We start from the raw sequence: 26,746 nt of genomic DNA, 5'->3' as shown, positions 1-26,746 counted from the left end.
TAATGGGACATAGTACTACCTAAGAACCCAACCATACCACTCCTGGGCATATACCCAAAACAAGCTCCAACGTCTAACAAGGACACATGCTCTACTATCTTCATAGCAGCCTTATTTATAATAGTCAGAAGCTAGAAAGAACCCAGATGTACTTCAATAGAAGAATGGATACAGAAAATGTGGTGCATTTACACTATAGAGGACTACTCAGCTATTAAAAACAATGACCTTATGAAATTCCTAGGCAAATGGATGGAACTAGAAAATATCATCCTGAATAAGGTAACCCAATATCACACACACACACACACACACACACACACACACACACACACACACACACACAAAACACATAGTATGCACTCATTGAAAAGTGGATATTAGCCCAAAAGCTCAGACTATCTAAGATACAATTCACAGACCACATGAATCTCAAGCAGAAGGAAGACCAGAGTGAAGATGCTTCAGTCCTTCTTAGAACGGGAAACAAAAATATCCACAGGAGGAAATACAGAGACAACATTTGAAGCAGAGACTGAAGGAAAGGACATCCAGACAGTGCCCCACATGGAGATCTATCCCATATACAGCCACCAAACCCAGGCAATATTGCTGATGCCAAGAAGTACATGCTGACAGGAGCCTGATTTAGCTGTCTCCTGAGAGGCTGTACCAGATCATAACAAATATAGAGGTAGATGCTCACAGCCAACCATTGAACTGAGAATGGAGTCCCCAATGGAGGAATTGGAGAAGGGACTGAAGGAGCTGAAGGGGTTTGCAATCCCATAAGAATAATACCAACTAACCAGAACTCCCAGGAACTAAACCTCAATTCAAAGAGGGATAACATTTGAAATGTAAATAAAATATATCCAATAGAAATGCAAACCACAAAAAAAAAAGAGAAATCCAGTAATGACTTTGGAGCATGGCTTGATGAGGACCAGACATTTGCGCCTTTTCTTAGCATCATTGGTGCTCTCAAAAGCATCTGCCAGGACATTCATGCACATCATGCTGATGACATGGAATGATGCTGAAAAAAGGTGCTTTGGGAAAGATGAGCACACAAAGTTATCTGCTTTCTTTTCTTGAGGCAGATATTTTATGTACTATTTCTTTTTATTGTGCTTCTTTTTTACCAAATGTACTAATTTTATAAATCTCTGCAATGTTCCTAATTTACATATCAAAAGGTGTTTGTTGTTTTCACTATAAATTTTTTCTTTGATAATTTCATACATGTATGTAATGCATTTTGATTACTCACATTTCTCACGTTTTTCTATTTCTCTCCCACCCCTGACAACTCCCCAGTCCTTACAAGACCCTTTACAATGTCTTTTTTTTTAAATCTTGTTTTGTGACTCATTGATTTTTAAGCAGGGTGTCTGTGTGAACAGGGGTTTCAAACTACCTATTGAAGTTAGTAGGCTCACCTATGAGATACATAAATGAAGGCATTGATTGCATCTCCTGCAGAATCCACCAAGTCAGAAATTCACTTAGATGGAAGGTGCTCTTTGAGAGCAACTCCCCAACCCATGATTGACTAATGACATACCAAATGTCCTACTGTTTTAGTCCAGTCAATTGCAGCCTCTGTGAGATCCTGATTGCAAGGACTCTTCTATGCCTAAAAGGCATTTTGCATACCTCTATGACGCAGCTCTTACATTCTTTCTACCCCATCTTCTGAAAAGTTCCCTGGGTGTAGAGTGGTTGATACAAGCACCCAGTCTTAGGCTGAGCATCCTAATATTATTCACTCACTGCGGCCTGAATGACCATGACTCTTTGCAATTGCTGTAGTTTATTCCAAAGACAGGCTGTCTGGCTAAGACTTAGGGCAACATTTGCTTATTGTTATAATTATAAATATTTAGATGGTTCTATGGTATCACATATCTAGCTAAATAATTTTGTAGTACATTCCAGACTAGTGTCTAAGGCCTCCTGAGCCATGGGTTTTTGACTGAATTTACAGTACACAGAAGGAATTCCCTCTTGTAGAGCAGCCCTAAAATCCAATCAGAGAGTAGATTGTTACGACCATAGCAGCTATGTCCCTATATAAACCCTGGGTACATCTTGCCTGGTAGGCTAGTATTATAGTTCATAAGCTTTAGCAGCTTTTCAGGAAAGCAAGCTAGATAGGAAGAAGTTTCTAGCTTAGTTCCAGCTTGATTTCTGTCTTCACAAGTTTTAAGAAATATTATTTTCATTGTTGTTAGTTCTAATTTCCAATATAAATTCTGGAAATAACCCATGAATTATTTCGAAGTGTGGTTAAGGAAGTGGTTTCTGGAATGTTACTTTTGTAACATCTTTTGTTACATATTTCTAATTCTCTTACATTCTGCTGAAATAGAAGATGAGACAGCTTTGTCGACAAGTGCTTTTGCAGCTTTCATAGGCGTTCTTGGAGTGAAAAGAATAAATATTGTATAATCATGGATGTAAGGTCCATGGAAATTTGTTATATTGAAGATATTTGGTGAAAAGCCTCATCAGTTTTTAATTTTTCAAGGCTGATGACAAAACTGTCCATTTGCCTTGCTCTAACTCTATAAAGCTTTACACATTTTGTGTATTTTGAAGCTAAATTACCATCCAGAGTCTGGATTGCTACACCTTCCTGGTGAATCCTTTTGTTACTAGAGAATAACTGGCTTGACCCATGATGATGCTTTATGCATCCAAGTCTATATTATGGTAGTGTGATAGTCATCTGAAGTTGTGCTTGCTTGTTGTGAAACTATAATGTTTCTTCCTTTTATTTGCAACTTTTCTCTATTGGTAATTTTTTAAGAAATTCATTCTTAACTGAAAGAAAATATTAAGTTTTCATTCTCATTCAGTTTCAGAAACTCGTTCCCATGGCAAATTCAATTCATTTTTCATTTACTGAAACTACTGATGTGTTTGAATTTCAATCTTATAATCTTTTGTGTGTCTTTGTTACAGTTTGTCTTTGCTTCTGTCTCCTTTATGCCTTCTCTTTGAATGAACTCTTCTTATTTTTTCCACTACTCCAGTTAGAAAGATCTATTCTCTCACTATTGTAGTAGTTACATTTAATATTAAACTTATAACATGCCGTTGCATGATTTATTGAATGATGGAATGCCTTGTAACTACTACCTAAGTAAGAAATAAATAATAGAACTTGGATGCCCTTTTGTAACCTCTCATTACGAATGTCCATCTTTCTCTCTTTTACTAGATAAGGCTCTCTCTCTCTCTCTCTCTCTCTCTCTCTCTCTCTCTCTCTCTCTCTCTCTCTCTCTCTCTCTCTCTCTCTCTCTCATTTAACTACATGACAAAACTAGCTAGCCTTAAACCTGCACCATACTTTTTCCTCAGCTTCACTAAGCCTAAAATTAAAGGCATGCATGAGTCACAAAACTCAGCAATCACAAGTTCTATTTTTTGCTTGTTTTTGATAAAATTTTAATAAAATCTTATAATATGTATGCTTTTTAATGTTTTTCATTCAGCATTGCTTTTGCAGACTTATCCATATCATAGCATTTTTCTATCAATCATTTTCTTACATTTTATCATATTTTTACATGATTGCTGCAATTAATTATCCGTTCTGTTGCTGATGGGTGTTTGAAATGTGTCCATTCTGTCTAGCACCAGTAATTCTCTGTGAACACACTAATACATACTTTTTGGAAAGCATTTGCTTGCTTTCACTCTGCTAAGAAAATCCTAAGTGGAGGTACTGTGACATAACAAAATATATGCATGTTCTACTTTGGCAGATAATTTTAAATACTTTTCCAAAATGATCACACCAATCTCCAGAGCCTCCTGGGATGCATGAGAATGTTTTCCCTCAAATTATCTGTAACACATTAATCTTCATATCATTCATTTTAATTTTGACCATTATAGTGTTCTTGCAAATAATTATTTTCATTTGTATGTCCCTGAAATTTGTATTTGGCCATTTAGGTATCCTTTCATATATTGCCCATTCCTCTGATGTTTTTACTATTAATTTGATGCTCTTGCAGTAGTATAAATAGATCATCTTTTTTAGTAATGTATACTACCCAGTAGAATATCTTTTTTCTGTCTTTTGGTAAGTAGTTATTAATTTTAATGGACAAAAATTATTCGATTTTACTTTTATTATTGTATTTTAATGCCTCCTATGAAATATGAATCATAAAGACTTGAAATGATTTTCTAGTGTTGTATTTCAACAGCATTGCTAGAAAGTGCTTATTACCCCATATGATTTTTAAATTATTTATTGCACAAAATAACATAGATATTTTCTGATAGATATTTGGTTTCCCATAACATTTAATTTTACAGAATATTCTCTCTGCATGTTTATATGGTCACCTTCACCATAAATCAAGTTTTCTTATATGTTTTGATTTATGTTTGTGTTTGTGTGTGTATCTGTGCTAATATTCACTAAGTTAATATGAGTTTGCATTATGCTAGTAGGTCCTAGCTACATAGTTTTTTATCTTGTTGAGCCTCTTCATTTAGTTCTACAGTGTTCTCACAAATATGCAAATAACTACACAAATGAACATGAACACAAATATATTAAGATACTCATTCATTTCATTGTGAAATGAAAGAACTACTTTGGGAAAGGGAAATATTGACTTTCCAGCCCATAAACAATATATAGCTATCAATTTCTTCAGGCCATTTCTCATTTCACTTAAAACATTTTATAGGTTTCAATGGGGAGGGGGCTTGAACATATTTGATAGTTGTTTTAGATTTAATTATTGCATATGGTTTGATAAGAGGTATTTTCATGTATTTCATTCATTTTATTTAATCTGAATTTTCATTCTTCCACACTGCTTTTAGATGTATGTCATGTTGTCCTGTATTTTTACTTACAATATCTCTGCTAGAATTTTATATGTGGCTTATATTGACTTCATAAGACACATTTTAAAGAATTTCCAGTTTTTCTATTTTTAGGAAATACATTTCAAGTTTTTAAATCTTTTCATCCTTAAAAGATTGATTTATTTACAAATATTGCCATCTGAGACTAAGGTTTTCTTTATTTGTTCCCAGGGGATTAAAGTTCTTTGTGCACTATACAGTTTCTTTTGACACATGTTGTTATAAATACATGTTGTGCTTTTATGGTAACTGCCTACATCATAACATGTTCAAATACAGAGATAGAAATCTGAACTGATTTCCTACTCTTCGTTCTTGATAATAATTGATAGAGTCATCTACATTTTTGTCTTGATTGACCACTAATCACAAGGGAATTAGAAACTTTATTGACCTATGCATATAATTTATTGTTATTCCTTAAGCTTTCTAGTTACTTGCCACTGTTTCATTATTCACCATTCTTGTAATTAACATTTTCTTTCTTCTACTTTTTTGAATTTACTTTGATACAATAATGGGCATTTCCTGGTCATTTTTCTACTTTGTTGTTGTTATTTTTTATATTGAAAAAAATTACGAGGTGTGTTTTCATTATGTTTTCCCTGCTCCAATTACTCCCTCCCTGTCCACTAATGCTTTCCTGCCCTGCGTCTCTCTCTGTCTCTCCGTCTCTCTCCCTCTCCCCAGCCTCCCTTTCACCTCTTTCCCTCTCTGTAAAGACCAATAAGACAAAACCTATTAAAACAAAGCAACTAAAACAAAAAGTTCACAAAAACACTGTTGTACCACTGTGTTAGTTTTGAATTTGCCAACTACTCCTAGGCATAATGGCTACCCTCAAGTTTGGTTAAGACACAAACCATTAGAGAAAAGTGATATCCTATTTACCAGTATATATCAATGTCAGGGAGTTTCTTGGTTAGGGTACCTCCCCTCCATGTCTCCTTCTGCCTCTCAGTGCCTCCCTGTCTGGACTAAACCTGTACAGAACTTGTATTTGCTGTCGCAGTCATTGTGGTTTCTTATGTGCCCTGGTCCTGGAGTGTCTGGAAACAATATCCCTGGAGGCATTCCTCACTTGTGGCTCTTACAATCTTCCCATCTCCTCTTCCTTTACTCATTATGAAGTTGTACAAAGTAACAAATATCTATCTATCCTTCAAACAGGTGTTGGCCTTCTCCAGCCTAACAAAGCTTAACCCAGCTTCTAGGCCTTTCTATATTCCTCAACTAAAACTGCTAGACACTGAAACAGGATAAAGCATCCATAAATGTCAGAATCTGAGTTTTCTTTTTGTCTTGAAATTGATATAGCAATTCTTTAGTGTCTTAGAGAAACTATTATCTTCAAAACTATTTAAATATCTTGTCTGCATGGCCTAGGTTTTTATTAGAAAGTAATAGTAAAAGATATTGGATCCTATTATTAGAAACCAGGTCTTAACATTTACATTTTTATATACAACTTCGATAACATACTTCTTGCCTGTCTCGTGAATAATACAGAACTTTACAAGCATTTCAATTAGGACATTTCATATCATCTGTCTCTCATTATACAATAATATTTTCTTTCTACATTATTTTCTTTTTAATTGAACAGCTTTATTTTAAAAAGCAAAGATAAATGTACAGATTTTAAAAGCATTTTTGCAGAAAAGTATAGGAATACATTTTTGTCAGTACCTGATTTGTTTAAAGGTTTGATAGTGTGCATTAAAATCTTACTAGTTACAATGAGGATAAAGTACATGTAAAAAAATATGTGACCTGGAAGTAGTCAAAGTTTTCTTGGTGTGTAAAGATTAAGCATAATGGTTTTTCTTTTTTTTTTGTTGTTGGCATTTGTTTTTCTTGAACTTCATATAATCTGTGAGTTGTTTCTGGGGTGTTCTGAGCTTTCTGGGGTTAGTATCTAATTACCAGTAACTGCATATTATGTCTGTTCTTTTGTGACTGGGTTACCTCACTCAGGATGATATTCTCTAGATGCATCCATTTTCTTAAGAATTTCATAAAGTCATTGTTCCTGATAGCTGAGTAGTGCTCCATTGTGTAAATATACTACAATTTCTATATCCATTCATCTACTGAAGGACATCTGGGTTCTTTCCAGCTTCTGGCTATTATAAATACGGCTGCTATAAACATTGTGGTGCATGGGTCTTTCTTGTATATTGGAGCTTCTCTGGGGTATATGCCCAGAAGTGAAATAACTGGGTCTTCAGGTAGTACTATGTCCAATTTTCTGAGGAACCGCCAAACTGACAGCCACTTCAACAAATGGTGTTGGTCCAACTGGCACTCAGCATGCAGAAGAATGAAAATAGACCCTTTCTTATCTCCTTGTACAAAGCTCAAGTACAAGTGGATCAAATATCTCCTCATTAAATCAGGTACACGGAAACTATTAGAAGAGAAAGTAGGGAAAACCTTAGAACTCATAGGCACAGGAGAAAAGTTCCTGAACAGAACACCAATGGCTCCTGCTCTAAGGTCAAATATTGACAAATGGGACTTAATGAGATTGCAAAGTTTCTGTAAGGCTAAGGACACTCAAGAAAACAAAATGGCAGCCAACAGAGTAGAAAAAGATCTTTACCAACCCCACATCTGATAGAGGCCTAATATCCAAGGTGTACAAATAACTCAAGAATTTAGACACCAGAGAATCAAACAACCCTATTAAAAATGGGGTACAGAGCTAAACAAAAAGTTCTCAATTGAGGAATATTGAATGGCTGAGAAGCATCTGAGGAAGTGCTCAACATTCTTAGGCATCAGGGAAATGCAAATCAAAACAACCCTGAAATTTCACCTTACACCAGTCAGAATGGCTATGAACAAAAACTCAGATGACAGCAGATGCTGGCAAGGATATGGAGAAAGAGGAACATTTCTCCACTGTTGGTGGGGTTGTAAACTGATACAACCACTCTGGAAATCAGTCTGGTGGCTCTACATTATTTTCTAACTCCCGAGTTTTTAGTTATCATATCCTGTCATTGAACCAGCGCCTCTCTATTGATATGCTTACACAAAGCAGAATGTAAGAAACATTTCCATTCCACTGTTGTCTTGATAAAGTTTTATCAATGGGATCTCTCCTTTTAGAAGATTTTTTTCAGCTTTTAGTGTCTTGAAGGAATCATTGTAAGAAGCAGATCATGACTTCAGATGCACCACGGGAACTGCTGTTGGAAGACCAAAACATCAATCAGAAATGTGGAATCAAGGTGTAGGGATCTCGATAAGATAATTCTACCTAAGCTACTACTTATTATACGAATGCTCGCCTTTTAAAATAGATTTTTCAGTGTTCTAGACATTTTTATGATCTGGTGGTCCTGTAAATGTCTTTCCATTCATTCTTTTTTTTAATCCCACGTGGCCTTGCCACTACTAACTTATCAGTATAGCTCTTTCTAGAGTAACTGAGAGTTTCTTGTTGATGAATGTAGTGGGCTCATGTCAGACTGAGTCTGAGAGGTATATTAGCATAATAATTACAGTATACCATTCATTTAAAAAATCATTTCTCTTGAAGCTTTAGCAACTCCATCATCTTGTTGGATTTCTTCCTAAAGTGAGTGCATTGCCTTCTTCTCTGTATGCTTCAATGGCGACTCCTTTTTTTTTTTGATATTTTTGTTTGATATTTTATTAGAAAATGATAAATTCTGTCTGTTTCATAATAGCCTGCATACTCTTTAAATCAGTGAACATTTCAGAGGTTATGCTATTGAATATATTTTGGGGGCAGTTTAACTGTCTCTGTTACATGTATAATAAAGACTGCCAAATTAGATCTCCAGACCTAGCCCCTCCCACACACATATTCTAGTAATTAACTGATTTTTACATGACTCAGTATACAAATCTTAAAGATAATATTTTTGGTGTCCTACTTATGATTCCACAAGCCTTTTCTATGTCATAAACAGCATTGTTATCCATTCATTGATTGTTTTTATTAAATTAACCTTCGCTTTATTTACTATATTCAAACTTGAGAAACTCCTGTTACTTATATCTCTAAAATGTACCTAAAATCAGTCCACTAGCCATTTGATATGTATCTGTATGTTATTCCTTCTGGTATATATGTAACACAAGTCAGATAGATACTATTGATAAGTTATTTAAAGATATTAAGAGATATCAGTTATTGTTTCATATTTTAAATCTCCTGCTTTCCATCAATCCCTAGCCTGAAATCTAATCAGTGGTTTGGAAGATGGTTCAATGAACAAAGAGCTTTCTCTACAAGAGTGGGGACTAGCATATCTATCTTTAATGCCACATAATAAAGGAGGATAGATATGCTGGCCCACCTGTGATTATAGCACTCTTCAGGCAGAGGCAGGGTATCCCTGAGGTAAGGTAGCTAGCCACAGTAGCCAAATAGGTAAGTGGGATGTTCAACAATGGACTCTTCCTCATTGAATAGAATGGACAGACAGACATCAAGAAAGACACTTGACACCAAACTCTGGCCTTCACACATATGCATACAAAGCTATATATGTGCAGCCACACAAATGTGAACATACATGCAGCATACACATGCAAAACAAAAAATAAATTAGTGAGAAAATCAATTCAGATGTAATAAATTCTACAGATATTGCTTTACCATAAAGATACCATCATATTCTGAAGAATCATCTGTATATCTATAGAGTTTATTAACATTATTGTAATCAAATCATTCTTAATATGGAATTTCATTTCAAATTTTAGACTATGAAAATGACTCAACTTCAAGAATATCCTTTTTGCATTTCAAGGATATATGACCATTAAACAGCAAACATATTGGATTCCTTCAGAAAGCTTTTATCCCTTCTCTTCTAGCCAGAGAATTAGATAAGAAAGAGCTTGCCAAGTTTTGATTTTTGTTTATCTACTGTCAGGATTTTATTAATATTCAACAATTCTCATCAAAAAGTCAAGGAGACAAAGCAGGCATCTTTGGCAAAGCCAGGACATACCATCAGTATATTGACTAAACATTGAATAGCGTTTCAGAATAAGAAGGCTGTATACTTTAATCAACAAGGAGACATTTCATATAGTTAAAATAAATGCAAATATTGATTTGTGATCAGATAAACTAGTTGATTGCTGTCATTGGAAACTGTGCCTCTTGTGTATTATGAATTTTATTATGTTAGTTTCTTTCTAGTATTATCTTCCTATTTTACTGTGTCATCATCTACTGTGAATTCATATAGTATCATAAAATAACTCAATATTATGTGTGATACTAATGAATTTTTAAGGAATCCTCCCAGACAATGGTTAGACATACAATTCTTTTCTAAGTCTTGATGATATTATTCTATGGACTTAAAATCAAATTTTCCCTACAATTTATTTTATAGAGTCTTAACTACCTTCTTTGCAAAGTTTCATGTATGTTTACTCAGACACAGAATAATGTCTTTGATGTTTTGTTTATATATTTTTAAATGTTCATAAACATTTCACTTAAACTGTCAGTGTGGGTTGTAACATTTGTTCATTCTGATGACTTTTGGAAGGAATGACTGTTGTTTTTCACTAAATGTGTTAATATACCTTCTTTTTTTATTTCTACAGAACTCTGTACCATGGACTGTGGTAGCCATGGGGTCTGCTCAAGGGGAATATGCCAATGTGAAGAAGGTTGGGTAGGCCCAACATGCGAAGAACGTTCCTGTCACTCTCACTGTGCTGAACACGGCCAATGCAGAGATGGAAAATGTGAGTGCAGCCCTGGATGGGAGGGCGACCACTGCACAATTGGTAAGTAGCAGCAGACTTCGATTAAAGTCGGTTTGGCTAATAGAAGAAGTGAAGGGAGTTCTAGTGAGTCAGTTGACAAGCTCTATCATAATACCATTTGAAGTTGGAGAATGGGAAGGAGAAATATTAGCTACAACTTTTTGTGGACTGAGAGGTTTCTTCTTAGACGGCATTGTTCTGATTTCTTCCATCGTTTCTTTGCTCATCTCTTCAGCGTACTTTATATAGTTCTGTTCTCAAGCACTTTGAGTTACTCAAATGAAAGATGATTTATTGGAATAAGGTGTCATTAGTTAACAAGACAAGTGCTTTTGTTGATAGTAACATTCACTGTCCATTTTTCCTTTTGAAAAATATAGGTTATTTCAGTTGAAAGTATCTACAGGCAATTTCATTAAATGAGACTACTTTAACAGATACCATTTAGCATTTAATGTATCTGAAAAAGACACTCCTGACCTATTATCAATAGAGCATCTGTGTTGAACGGTCTACCTTTATTTAGTAGTGCCAAGTTTGTACTGAAGCATTCACCCTTTCTCACAACTTAGGCATCAATTGCACAAATTTTCAAACCACAGTCAGACAGATGGCAGGTGGTGCCTATGTAATAATTATCATATCACGTGGTACTCCCAATATAAAAGAAAATACTAATAATTAAATTTTCTATTGTAACATAGTTTCAGTTTCAAATAAACCAAAGCCTTCTATTTGTGTACAGATCTGCCACAAAGGTTTCTTGTACTTTGTCGAAATCATATATATTATGATTTCTATGATAAAATACCTCAACAAAATCGACTCAAGTTAGAAAAGAGTGTATTTTAGCTCACAGTTCCAGGTTCCAGTCTGTCATAGTAACGAACTCACAGTGTCAGAAAGGAGCACAGTAAATGTGTGCATGCTTGTGCTCCAGTCTCTTTCTCCTTTCTTTACAGTTCAGCATCCCATGCAGAGGGAATGCACACAGTAGACTTGTTGTCCAGTCCCAAATAATTTAATCACAAAAACCACCCACAGATATTCCCACAGGCCAATGTGACCTAAACACCCCTTTATTGAGACTCTGTTCCCAGCTAATTATAGACTGTATCAAGTCATATTCAAAACTAACCATTATAAATGTACAATGGAATAAATACAATTGTACAATTCTCATTGTTCTGCTAAGGAAATGGGTCACAGTGTTCCATTGGCATTTCCACAACCAGAAAGAAAAGGTGTACCAATGAAAGGCAGACGTGATCTTTTGGTTTTGATAATTTACTTTTATTTGTAGTTTATTTCTGTTGTATATTGTAGCTTAGTTTTCTCCTCGCCTAACTAAAGAAAACTCTTCTTACCTCCCTACACACCCAATTTCATGTTTTTTCTCTCTTACAAGAAAAACAAAACAAAACCAAAAATATATAAACCAAAGTGCACACAAAAATGTGATTTGTGTTGGCCAACTACTCTTGAACAGGAGCCAGCCTTGAGTAAGCGTTATGATATACAATTCATTTTCAGCTTTTTTTCTCCCAGTAGACTGTATTATGACTTTTGCTTTTAGGTGATCTTAGTTTGTTATAATGGTTTGAATCTGTCAAAGCAATGCATAATATATGCTATTCTACTTCACGTACAGTAAGTCTTGTTCTAGGACTGTGGGAATATTTAAGAATCATTAAAAAGGTGGTGAGGGTTGATTCAGATGCAGCTTAAGTAATTATGTTCTGCACTAGAGTAAGTTTATTGCCTTCACGTGAGATGATTTAAATACTGTGATTACCAAATGTGGTTGCTCCAGAATGCTCTTCCAAAGATATTCCCAATAAGAAGATATAGCTTCTTTCATAGAAGTTATGAGTGAAATGTAAAAAAAAATGCATTTCTTATACATTTAGTGAAATATGACACTTTTAAGGAAGCCTAATAGGGCATCTTGCAGAAAAGACATTAATAACTTCTCTACATAAAATATTATTCACAAAATACACAGACCAGTGTACCAATTTTTGAGCTTCAGGCATTTCAACAACTCAGTTTGCTGTTCTCCTTTCAGACAACAGATGGTAAACCAATTTTATATGCTGTATAATTTTAGTCCTCCAAAAATTCATTCAATCACTCTTTTCCTCCCTTTTAGCTCACTACTTAGATGCTGTTCGAGGTAAGACTTTTTCTTCAGAGCAGATATGATCTTTTCAGAAGACTGTGCATGTGGGAGAATGAAGCTAGTGTTTTAGTTTTAGTTGCTTGGTTGCATTTCATTGATGGTTGGTTTCTTTCTGATTTTTACTTTGGGCAATTTTATTTCAACGTTCTACTGCTGTGTACATTGTACTACTAATGAGAGTAGAAAATAACTTGTTTTCCTAACATCCAAGTCCCTATTGCTACATTTTATATGCACTAGCAATTACAAGGACTCTTTTCTTTGTTCTGTGTAAAAAAAATGTGCAGGGAAGTTGCAAGTACACACACACACACACACACACACACACACACGCAAAACCCACATATATCTATAAACAATTACTAAGCAAACTAGGTTGAGGTAGACAGATATCTCTCTGTATATGTATAAAATTCTTATGTCTTTCTAAGTGCCTTAACCTCTGTCCCTCCAGGGATTTGCTTTTGACAGAGACAACAATAGATTTTCTGTCAGATATGTAATGTTTTTGTGTTCCAAATCACCTTGGGTTTTTTTCCCCTCAATTGAGTACCTACAAAAATACAAGTAGAGAAATTTCTTTTCCAAGTCTATGTATATTCATTCTATGCCATGACTTGGAGATATAATACTCATAAAACTTATCATTCTTTCTGTAAGCCATCTGCTGTTTTAAAGTTTTATTTCCTTGAAAACCATTTGAAAAGAAGATGAGGTTACTTCTATGATATTCTAAAACTTAAGTTTATATTTATCCTCTGAAATTTTCATTTGAAGGCTTACATTAAAAAGAATGCTGATTGGACTACCCCTAGTAAAAACCAGGTCTGGCCTTGTATGACTACTGGGAAAATACTCAGGGTGTATAATTATCATCATCATCATCATTATAATCATTACCATTGTATATATATATATATATATATATATATATATATATATATATATATATATATATATAGTAGTGATCAATTAGTATTTACAGTTTCCTTCTGATAGTGCCTACCAATGAACTACTGATAGAAAGAGTAAGAAACCTTTTTATGGGGTACTAAATAAAAAGAATCTGAGTTCTAAAAAAAAGTATGGTTGTCTGCATTTGTGCTTTACTAATTTGATAAAATCTATTTAAAATCTGTACTTTCTCTTGAGTATATTTTTCCAGTTATTCTCTAAAATTCTGGAACTCTATATGTATAGCATCGTTTAATCCCATAAACATTTCTAAGTAAATATTATTATTATTATAATTATAAACACAATAATATGCTGGGTTTTGTAAGAGATATCACAGAAGTAAAATTCCCAGGACTTAGCCAGTAATAATCTTGAAAATCCGAATAGATACAAATCAAGTATAGCACATTTCTAAAAAATAAGCAAACACAAGGTGGTATGGTCTGAATTATAAGCCAACATACCTATATCCTGAAGCACTAGACCACAAAGGAAAAACCATCACAAGTTAGAAGTAGTTGAAGAAAGTTTCTCCTTATAAAAACTGTTGTCTTTCTTCAACTTCTTGACCATAACTAGATACAGCATCATCTATCCAGTTGGGGGAGAAATGAGATAGATTTTTCAAAAAGAAACAAACAAAAAAAAAAAACTTCTTGTCCCTACCACAGTTCTCCTCCTATCTGAACCAGGAGGTTGGGAATTGAGGTTAGCATTAATAACACTTAATTGGCTCTCTAAGGAAAAACACTGCAAAGTCAGGGATAACAAGTTCCCTGGGAAGGTGTTGCAAGTAAGCAAGCTCCTCTTGCATTTATTCAGCACCTCATCTGAACAGAGCCCAGATGATTAAATTCTTCCCTGTGGGCAGATACATCACTGTTGGCCAATCCCATTCTGGTGGCTGTGTGATTGTTATCCTCTGCTGTCTTTTCAGATGGCTGTCCAGGGCTCTGCTTTGGAAATGGACGATGCACCCTGGATCAAAATGGCTGGCACTGTGTGTGTCAGGTTGGTTGGAGTGGAACAGGCTGCAATATTGTCATGGAAATGCTTTGTGGCGACAACTTGGACAATGATGGAGGTGAGTTATTTACAAAATGTTTATGTAAGAAAGCAGTAGGTGTACCTCTAGCACAGTTGTAACCAGCCTTGTCAAGGGCAAAAAATTAAAAATACTATGTATCAATAATATTGAGGTTTATCGGGTTGTACAATTTTTAATTTCAGTAATATTTTCAAGATATTATTTACTAAAAATTGCTGTGGTTGTGCAATACTCCAAATGTTTTGCATGTATTATATCTCATTTTATTCTAACCCAAAATAGGTACCAATATTGTGTCTCAAAAAACTAATAAATAAAATATTATGTTCAGCTCTTAAATACAAAAATCTATCTGAAATTACTGTGTCCTCTGAAAGTCATTAAGTGTTACTAAAAGGTAGTAACACCAGAGGGAGCTCTAAATAATTGAGAACAAAGAAAATATTTTATTTGTGTACAGTGGAAACTACTTAAGTGTCTGACAAACCCAGTGTGATGATTCAGTTTGGCCTAACTTTTGCATACCTTCTAGGCAAGAAAACATAAAATTAACAACAAAATCCTTTTCTTATTACAGTATCTTGGAAGTAGATTATTAAATGTAAAGCTGGTTTACTACATTTGTAACTAACTGCATGTGTTATAATTTCCATCCAAATAAAAAAGGTTAAATCATTTTGGGCTTAGGCATTAAGCTGTTTATAAATTTTTCTTCCATGGTTTGGGAAGATGATTCTGTAGACTCAGCCCTCTTTTCCCGGCACTGGAAAGACAAATATAAGGCATCTCTAACACATGCTAAACTAGCCCAAAGTGGTAGGCTCTGGGTCGAGTGAGACACTCTGCCTCAATAAATAAAACAGAGAATAATCAAGATAGAAATCCAGTGTCAGCTTCGTTCCTCCATATATGTGCATAAACACACACAAACACACATACCACCCATATCTTGTAATATATACACATGACTAACATGTACACATACAAATACATGCAAAATACATTTTCTTTACATGTTATATATAGGAAAACTAAAAGAATTGAAAATAAAAGTATTAAATGCATAGAATATGACTGTAAATATAAAAAGAGATAAAGCAAGTAATCACATAAAATGTAATGGAAGACATAACACATACATACACACACAGGGAGGCAGGGGGAGGGAGGGAGGAAGGGAGGAAGGAAAAGAGGAAGGGAGGGAGGGAGAAAGGGAGGAAGGGAAAGAGGAAGGGGGGAGGGAGAGAGAGGGGAAGGAAGGGAGAGAGGGAGAATGAGGGAAAATACTTGTTTCTAAAAATTCTGCTTCCTATCTATATAACTTAAGACTTTTTTCAACTAAATGATCTATATATCAACTGATTGGCTGAGTTTCAAAGCTCTAAGGTTCATCTTTACTTTCCTTGGCTTTGTCTTCATTATCTGCATGTCTTCTGGTATACCTTCTCTTCCCTCATATTTATATGTCCACCATTTCAGTTTCCACTCAAGCCACGTCTTCCATGAAATCTGTGACTTCTGCCCCCTTGATTTCCCCTGCCATTTATAGAATAGACTGTACAATTGAGTACCTCATCGTATATCTTTCTGCTTTTCTTGATCCATGTCAGGCATGGCACATGTGCAATAGCTATTTGCCAAATATATTTGATAAGAACAGTAATTTACTTGTGTATAGAATTCACTTAGAACCAAGCCTTGTGCTGAGAATCTTTTATGAGCTATCTAATTGAAAAACTTTGGTGTAGGAAACTCAATTGGTGATATTTTTGCAATTTATAAAACTAGGCACAGGAAAATAAATTAAGTTTCTAAGGATTATATAGCAAGGAACTGAGATGTTTAGCAGTGTAAACCTGGATGAGCCACCTTATTCATGTAATTAACAAAGCTTTCCTATCTGATGTGTTGATTGAAAGATTATATTCACAAAATATATTAACAACTTATACATTTATAATTTCTGGCTCGATAACAGTTGAGCCAAAATACATTTTGTGATTTTCTTAGGTAATAAAAATTATGGAATATTTAATTATCAAGAATCCTTATGGCTTCAAGGTCATATCAAGGAAGCCACAAATGTTTAATGGATGGATCAATTAAATAGGAATGAATTATTGGATTATCAATTCTCAATGTCTGTGGAATATGTGGGTATAAAAACATAGGAGGTTTTACTGAATGTGCATTGACCTCTGAACATTTATTAAAATTGTGTATCTATATGCAAATTTAAAATCAAAGGCTTGATAAGAGCTCAGCATAGCTTAGAATTGTCTCTTTAGGGAGTAAGGTTAGAAAGCTCTGTGAGAGTTTCAATTACCATTTTTCCTTTAATGGGACTAAGATGATATTGATGACAAATATAGATTGGTCTCTACTTTAAGATAGGAAGATAAATGGAGTAACCACTAAAAGTCCCATGACTAGATTTTAGACCAATAATTTCATTTCTACAATGTTTATACTACCTCAAAGAATACATTGCATGCTCTTCATTTGGGGATCTCGTCTTTCCAGATTCTCAAAATGACAGAGGTCATTTATCTTGCTATGACTAATGATTAGTATCATCTTTGTTTGTATATGTGTATGTGCTTTAATTAAATCAGAAAGTGGCAATTGAACCTTCCTGAAAAAAAGTAAGCCTAATTTTTAAAATGCAATTCTTAAGAAATCTTCCAATCAAAAACACATCACTTTCAAGCAGTTGCTTCAAGTAGCTGCTACCTGATTACTTCATATTACACCTGATACTTAAGACTGTTTGGTATTTTTCTTGCATCCTAATCACTGTTGAATATTCATTAGAACCGCTGCTACATCCTGCAGCTTTGACTTTAGTTACACTCTGATCTCAATGCATTGTGACTCTTAGTAAGTAATTGGTCTGCGTTGAATATGTAGGTGACACAGCTTTCCTGTAAACTACATAAGAGATCCTTGAAGAGTAAAAGCTGGGAACAAATAACCTTTGGGTTTTTTTTTCCCTAACAAAGGAAAGAGAAAGGTTCTTTCCAAGTACTAATTACTATAGAAGTCACAGCTCTGTCAAATACTGTGACCACAGTTATCTCTGAACAAGTTAGCACTTACCATCTATAGAGCCCTAAGCATGAAGGAGACATAACATCACGAGGACCACCTTTTGACTTTTTAGTCAAGTGTCTTGAGTTGAAATTTGAAACTATGATCACAAACTTTTACAAGCCCAAGGAAAAGAATAAGCATTGCATTAGCCATGTCTGAATACCTAAAGCACATAGTAAGAGAAGCTACCAACAAGTAAAGTCTATTTCAAAGCTTTCATAGACAGATCAACACAAGCCAATAAAAGCCCTGGAACATACTCAAGCACACATTTAAATTTATTGGATCATTAAGTCAGCATCAAATAGTCAGTGCAAAGGATAAAACCTAGCATGGTGACATGAACCTGGAATCTCAGTGTTGGGAAAGCAGAGACTAGAAGATCCCTGGAACAGGCTAGCCAGCCGGACTTGCTAACTTGCTCCATGAACCTCAGTTTCAGAAATCCAGGTTAAGTGACAGAACTTGAGAGAGGGGGGGGGGAGGGAGAGAGAGAGAAAAGGGAGAGACAGAGAGACAGAGAGACAGCAGAGAGACAGAGAGACAGAGAGAGAGGGAAAGAGAGAAAGAGAGACAGAGAGACAGAGAGACAGAGAGTGACAGAGAGAAAAGCCTAGTAGAGACCCAAGTTCAATCTTCAAATTCCCAGAACTGTTTTAAGTTAGTAAGAGGGACACAAGTTCTACAAAGTTGTCCACTGACTTTCACATTAGCAGTGTAGCATGTATGTCCGTGCATGTACATCATCATAATGCACAAGCATATACAAATATATACATGTGCATACACATGTTACAATGAAAAAAATAAAGAAGATAGAAAGCAATTAAGGAAGACAGGCAATATCAACAGGACTGTACAAACATATGCATTGATACATACACAGAAGCACAGGAATACATATAAACACATACATACTACATATAGAAAACCCAAAAAAGTCAACAATATAATCATTATGAAATATGTGGTGTTGAGACAACTATTAAGAAACAGACTTTGAATAATACTGTGTACCTAAAGAAAAAGAAATATATTCTATTTAGATTATTGAATTAAATGCTTTTGAAAGCAGAAATTACAGCTCTCGATGTGGAAAAGAAATTCATCACTATAAAAAGGAATAGAAGAACTTACAATGGGCAGAAAAGTAACAAATCTAATGTTAAATTTTTAAACCATTTTATAATATTTGGAATATTTAAACATCATCCAATATCTACATATTTGGAAACATCACATTTTTACTGTCTATACAAAAGCTATGTGTATTTTAACATAATAAAAATTCAGCTGTTGTTTAGTCCCACTAGTCAGATCTCAATGTCTAAGAGCCACATCAGGCAACTCGCCTAACAATACACAGCTAGAGTCTCCTAATTTTGAATAGTTTAATTGGTTAGCACAGATTCACACATTATACTAGATGTCTACCTTTTAGGTAGACGTTCCACACTGAATGTCCAGGTTTTCATTAAGTCATTACTCCCTTTTCAACTGTTTTTCTTAACATTGTGATAATAATGAAATTATAAACAAGGTAAGTTTCTGCTTCTATGAAGCTTATTCTCTAACAACAGAAACAGATACTAAAAATCCTCATAAAGGGTTCTGTATTTTAAATGTGTCAGGGTACTATAAAACACTGAGGGTATATAAATGTACTTGGAGGTCATAACCTAATCTGGGAGATGATAAAGGCCTCACATGGTTCCAAGGAAGAATGTTCAAAACAGTAGACATTGTGGAGAGTAGAATGAAGCTATAGTTTCTGAACCACAGGAATATGGTGATCCAGTGCTATTCAAAGGTACACAGTGATATATATTAAAAATTGTTGTAGAAATTAGCTTAGAAGATTCATTTAGAAGTACCTAACACTTAGAAAATATTAACCAGTTGATACAAAGTTGAAATTTCTTAAGGATACCCTACCGAAACTTAGCTGTCAATTCCTATGCAGACAATAGTATGGGTATTAGGAGCAACTTCATTAGAGGTTTAGGCCAACATGAGTCTCTCCTATATTGTTCATATCTCCTTTCTATTCCCTTTTCCAATCAAGGGCACACAAGTGATAGCCAAACATTTATTAGTGACAACTTGATTACACAAAAACAGTATTCTTGATCTTCATCGACAGGAATTGAACCAATTAGAATAGACCCAAATTGGTTGGCAAACCTAGGATCAATGAACACCATGTTTAGTCTTCCAAGACAGTATAACCTCCATCTTTTTGCTCTCCTTTATTTCTATTCCCTTAAGGAAAACATTCTCTGAAAATAAAATCAGCTAATGTATGATATGTTTGTATCTGACACCCTGAGCTTGGCTGTCAGTAGGATGCCACAGCTTCCAATTCAGAACAATAAAAGAACTGTTAATAGACAAAAAAAAATACACACATCCAGTGTGACTGTCATTTGCACTTCTTTGTAACAGTCTAGACATACTGTTTGGAGTGTTATCCAATGTGATAATTGGTAAGTAGATATTTGCTCTTGTGCTGGGTTTGCCTGCAAATTATAATTTAGGGTTGCATGCCATTGTTGGTTGGCTTCTCGATACCTTTCTAAATTCAACAGTGCCTTGTTTTTTATTTTGTCAAAAAGAAATCTCTCATAGGGTCAGCTCTGCATACAATAGGTACTACTAAATGTAAGAAATTACCTTGAATTTGATATCCCATAACTAAATGAGAATGTGATTCCCAATTTTGAATTAGTTCAATGGTTAGTTTTAGAATCCAATTTTGAAGATTACTATGACAAGAATATTTATTTAAAATCATCTTATTTTCCATAATAAGTTGGATTTATAGTTGGTAGAATGAGACCTTTCAATGTCCAAAATTGTTATTAGTACATTTGTTAATGTTTACCAAGCACGACATTAAGTGATTCTGTTTACGTCATGCCAATAAAAATCACAATTAAATTTAAAAAATGAGTAAAGATAAGTTTGCAATTGACATTCATTTTTTTCATGCTTTTTGTATGGGGCACTAATAGCAAACATTACAAAAACTCTTTTAATCCATCTGATATTTTTGCCAACTTTTCTATACATTCAGATATCTACTTAGTAGAAGAGTAAAGAAATAATGTGCTAATAGGTGGCTGAAAACATCTTATCATAGTAAAAGGAAGTAATGTCATCTAAAATCCAGGGAATACCTGCTAATTTATTTTGCTAAATGATGAAAGAAGGGAACTTATTTTGAAACAGAGCCACTTGTAAAAGTTTATCATAAATAAAAAGAAATGTGTCCATGGAGAAACAAAAGGAAAGCATGGGCAAAAATCAATTAAACAGGCAAAAAAAGGAAAAAAGCCAACTTCATTTTAAAGCAAAGTACTGTCTGTGGTATAGGGAATTTGAAAAGACCACGTGTAGGGAAAAGAGGTGCCCTAGGGCTAGTCTTCCAAAAGCCTCCTCTTGGTGTTGCTCCCTTTCATTGCCCCCAGCTATGATACATCCTCCTAAAGTCCAAGTGGACCAGCCAAGTGAGGGAGGGAAAGCAAGCAAAATGGCTGCAGTAAACCAGTGCCTCTTTTATCATCAGCCTTAAGGAGCCACTGATCCCCCTGAACCTCTCTATTCCACTGAAAGCTAAGATTAGCATTTTATGCTTACCCTTGTTAAACAACTGATTTAGAGCCACTTGCCTGTTCTAAGGACCCTGGAAGGACTTTAATTTCTTTTGCTTATTGGATATGGTGTGAAGTGTCCATATGCTTAGTTAATCACTCCATCCACTTCTTTTTCTTTGCATAGGATTCTCTTACAGCTCTTCTCATACTTCACTGTACAAGAGTCAGCTGTTTAAATGCCTATTTTATCCTCTGAAGTCCCGAGTTTCTAGAGGGGGGTCTTTCATTACCTCATCAAGCAACTAGCAAAGCATTTTGTACCTATTATATTCTAGCCATTCGTCCCTTCAGTATGTCTTGTATACTGTATCTTTCCTCTTCCAAACATTGAAACTTTCACTGGATTATTTTTCCTTCATTCTGTTAATTCTGAGATTTGCTGGAGAAAAACCAACTCTACAATTTTGGTTCAAATTTAAAACAAGCTTTATTAAATATTAAATCATGACTAAGAGATAGACTTTGGTCAGGACCATTCCCTGGTATTTTCCAGCTAAAGGGTCCCATGGCACATGTTACAGGGTTTAGAAGAACATATAAAGGATGCCATACTTTCTATGAGGCTTTGTTATTTTCTAAGAACCACCACTCCCATCATTTCAGGAACTTTCCTGGTCTTCTAATAAAACAGTGGATTCTGAAGTCCAAGGCAAATGATGAAGGCACCCCTAGAAAAGGGAAAGAAAGTGATTCATTATGTTGATGGATACTAGGTTTAGCAATAAGTACATAAAACTATCATTGCTTGTATAAAATCCTTAAATAAAATGAATGATCAGCTACTTTAGTATGCATCATAATCACACATATTAAGCATGTACAATCTTAGGACAAGGAAAAATTCTGACTCAGTAGGTATAATTGAAGAATATAGATACTTAATATGTTCCATAAGTAATTGGCTGCACATTTGAAAATCCCTTTCCTATATCCCTGTTCACCATGAAAATTGCAAATTCTATGTTGAGAATTATCTATAAATAAGCATATTAAGACCATTTTTAAGTGAAAGTAAAATCACTTTTCAAGTACTGGTTAACTGTATATTCACAGTAGATGGTCTAGGGGAAAAATTTTTTAAGGGACAGTAAAATAGTTACCACTCTAATGAGTGGTTCATCAAAGATAGAAAGGTATAACAAGATATACTCAATGTAGTACTTTAATTGAAAACTACATTGCAGTTACATAAACTATAGTCTCCGGTTAAGAAATATTAGAGAATTCCAAACAAGAAGATTCAGAAACAAAATAGATCAAATTGCTCTGAGATACCCTATAAACTTGGTGAGTAACAATTCCTGAGAAGCAGGCAGTTATAACAGGCTCTAGCCTCAAAAATATAACTTTAAGTTTACATTTACCATCTTTCTCCATTTTGCATCTAATTATCAATTTCTTTTGTTTTCCAGATGGTTTGACAGACTGTGTGGACCCAGATTGTTGTCAACAAAGCAACTGTTATGTAAGCCCACTCTGTCAGGGCTCACCAGACCCTCTTGACCTCATCCAGCAAAGCCAGCCCCTCTTCTCTCAGCACACTTCAAGACTCTTCTATGATCGAATCAAATTTCTTATTGGCAAGGATAGTACTCATGTCGTTCCTCAAGAGATCTCATTTGACAGCAGGTATATAGAAATTTATTTTGTCCTTACTAAAAGTGCTCATGCTTTTCCTTCAGAGTAAAAGAAAATTGTCTTCTAAAGACCAAATGGTTTCTCATTCCTTTCAACAGTATTGCTATCTTTTGCCTTCTCTTTAATGCCTGCACTGTTACTAAGTTGTTTTCAAAGGCCAACTGGTCAGAGTCTATATCATCAAGTTATAGGAGATGTCTATATATGTATGGAAATTGTTATTTAATGGCAAATAGAAGTACATTTGCAAACTTAATCTTTAACCCCTGAATTATTATTTGAAAGGAAAAAAACATGAATTTTAGTAGCTAAATTTTAGGTTCTGTTTCATGATCAAAAGTGTTTTCAGGTCAAAGGGTTGATGTCTTAATGGGAAATTCATGATGAAAAATAACTATTCTCAGAAGGCTCAAATGTCAGAATTATCTTTAAAGATTAGACAACAAACACATTTAAATCGCTTTATTTATATAAAGTATAATAACAAAATTTTGCTCATTGGTATTCCACCTGTTCACTTTCATCAAAGACACACTTTAATAATTATCACAGGTAAGTCTAGTTATTGCAGATTTTTTAAAATGTCCTTCTTGGAGCTGGAGAGATGGTTGGTGATTAATAGCACTTGCTGCTCTTTCAAAGGACCTAAATTCAGCTCTCAGAACCCGCATGATTATCTCAATGTCCTATAACTCTGATTCCAGGGCATCCAATGCCTTTTTCTCACCTCTGCAGGCTCCTGCACTCATATATGATTATATAGTCAGGCATACACACATATTACACACACACACACACACACATCTCTCCTTGATTTGTTCATTAAATTACTGTTTCACCAATTTTGTAGACTCTTGCAAACAAAGTTCTTTAACAACAACAAAAATGATTTATCTAAGATCCTTCATGTATGTCCCATTTCCTGCGGATATATTATTTCAAGAGCTTGATACCAGTGACAGTGTAAGAAAATCACAATTCAATGTTAGCAAGTATTAAGTAGAGAGGGGAAAAATAAAGATTTACCTGAAAACTCCACTCCGTTTCTCTTCAGTGGAATGCTAGAACTCTCACTGAAGCAGAAAAAAAAAAAAAAAACTTTTCCCCTTATTTTATTACTGTATCATTCTTACCTTTGGGGCTGCCAATATAACTAAAAACCAATGCCAACATATCACAAAAAGGGTTTTTCTTCTAGGGACTATAGACAGTATTTGCCTTCCATCAAGAGATTCAGTTAATCCCCACTTCAAAACCTTTTCCCAGCCTAATAACCCCTCTAGTCCATCTTTCAGATGGACATAATCAATATAATTATTTAGAGACTATAGATTTAATTTTGTAACACAAAGGGACAAAAGGAATTGAGGGAAGTAATTATTCCCATTTTCCTACTCAAGGTAAATCAACTCTATCGCTTTCTCCATACTTGGGGAGAAACCAGTCCAAAATAGGGGGTCAGATGCTGAGAGAAATAATAACCTTCATGACTTGAGATGTGTTGAATAATATGTTGAATTCAATAAGGGGACAAAGACAGGACCTGAAAGAGACAGCAGACAAGTCATTTTGACCCAGAACAGAGCATTTGAACCTTTTCTAAGTTTAAAGACAAACTTAAACCCCTGTGGTTCAGCTTCATGCTTCAACAGCGGTTGCTAGGTACTCACACAGAGAACAAAACCATTACTTTGGGTGGCTAATGCCCTTCTCCTCCTCCTGGTTTGATTGAGTTTTCACATTCTTTTCTAAAATGCTTCAAGTTACCATTTGGCTCTGTAAGTCACATTTAAATTCAGAATGATGGGTCTCCATCTAATGTCCTGAGCTATTAGAGTCCTTGCTGTTGGCAAAAGATGTGAGCCTTCTACAAACTTGTATAACCTGAACATAAACAATCCAACCATGTTTTCTCTAAAAAGTGCATTCACTTTTCCTTGCTTTATCGTTGAGAAAAATAATTTCATTTTAATCACATGTATAAATGACAATTACAGTCTCTCTGGTACACTCATATAATACATTTTTAGTTTGGAAATCACCCAAGCACATACTATCTTATTTTCACTGTATCCCTGTGAAATGGGGCAATTGTATTTGGTATATTTTGTATATGTGGAAACTGATATTCTAAGAGACTAAATCACACAGACAGCAAAGTTGCATTACAGCATCTCCTATAACCTTTCCATTACACCACACTTGCCCCATTTCTGCTTGTCCTTAAACTTAACTGGTGACATGAACCAAATTTATCTTGGACAAATTGCATCTAGGTCAACATGAGAAACCTTAAATCCAAGCAGTTTTTAAAAAATTAGCTTCAGCTTGCTGTATTTCATTCAACAGCATGAGTTACAAAATGTTAATCCTGGTTAATGGAGATGAGCGTCGTGAAATGGACATTTTGTTCCATGGCAAGCATTGTTGTGTATCTGTGTGAATCTGACCTCTGCTATCTTGGATCTGTGTCATTTCGTCCCTTTCTCACTCAATTGTTCACGGTATGGTTTGTTAAGTTTCAGTTTTCAAATGAGGAAATTGGCATCTTAGGCAAGTGACATTAACAAAACCGTGAAGATGTCAGCACCTAGATTTGAACCCAGGCACAGTAGTACTGAATTCCTGGATTATAAATCATTGAACTGAGCCATGGTAACTTACTTAGAAAACTGGAGCCTGTGACTCTAAAATACCTCATGGCTCTTACACAACCCTGACTGTGGACTAGCTTCCCTCAGATAAATCTAAAACAGTTACATGCTGCAATCAGGCAAAGCACTTTATTTTTTGCTTTTGCCACATAACTGAGAGGCAGTTGGGTAGACAGGCAAACACAAAAGTCATTGCTAATGGTTTTATTAACGTCCTGGAAAACCATGAGCCACTCAGTGGATTTGCTGCTGCATATTGTGCCACAGTCAGTCTACAGAGAGCAGTACATAGCTATGTAAGTGTAGTAGGGACACACACAAATAATTGTTCACACTTGGGCATCACAAGGAGAGTCATTGTTGCTATAATCAACCAGCTGCACTTAAAATTGTGATAGATATATACCTTCCATACCTTTTATGATAGTCTAATGTCTATGAAGACAAAGTTGCCTGCAGAGAAGTCTCCAGCAAGCTAAACTCACCCTTTTTGATTTTCCTAAATACAACTGACCTAGTGGCTCAAATTTCTTTCTTTTCTTCAATCTATTCCAAACATGTCTACAAAGTAAACCACATCGTCTATGTGCCCTGTGTTACTTATTACTTTTTAATAATGTAAATAGGTGAACAGAAGCATTATTGATCTTCAGTGTCTAAGCATTTAATCACTATTAATAATGTAGAAGGTTTTTATAAATATGTAAAAACAAGAGTACATTAAACTAAATGACAGCAGTAATTTGCAAAGCCAGACATTTTGCTCGCCATCGCTAATGGAGAAGTGCATTTAAAAACAACATCGTAGCAGGGTTCGCACAACCACTGACAGTAGGGTTAGCCA

At 34.9% G+C, this 26,746-nt stretch overlaps 1 protein-coding gene across 3 annotated transcripts in view; it reads left to right on the top strand.

The window, feature by feature from the left end:
- Window positions 1-26,746, top strand: part of TENM1 (teneurin transmembrane protein 1) — a gene marked incomplete at both ends in the record, with an annotated part of 585,996 nt that overhangs the window by 399,535 nt on the left and 159,715 nt on the right. For all 3 annotated transcript variants that reach the window (XM_080911093.1, XM_080911094.1, XM_080911092.1), the window contains 4 exons: window positions 10,510-10,695; window positions 12,827-12,850; window positions 14,751-14,897; window positions 23,023-23,239. In XM_080911093.1, coding sequence (XP_080767219.1) covers window positions 10,510-10,695; window positions 12,827-12,850; window positions 14,751-14,897; window positions 23,023-23,239 — 574 coding nt within the window. The remainder of the gene's footprint in view (window positions 1-10,509; window positions 10,696-12,826; window positions 12,851-14,750; window positions 14,898-23,022; window positions 23,240-26,746) is intronic.

This window comes from Micromys minutus (assembly GCF_963924665.1).
Source record: "Micromys minutus genome assembly, chromosome: X".
Taxonomy (NCBI): domain Eukaryota; kingdom Metazoa; phylum Chordata; class Mammalia; order Rodentia; family Muridae; genus Micromys; species Micromys minutus.
The sequence above is the reverse complement of the archived record's forward strand: the minus strand, read 5'-3'. Positions and strand labels throughout refer to the sequence as shown.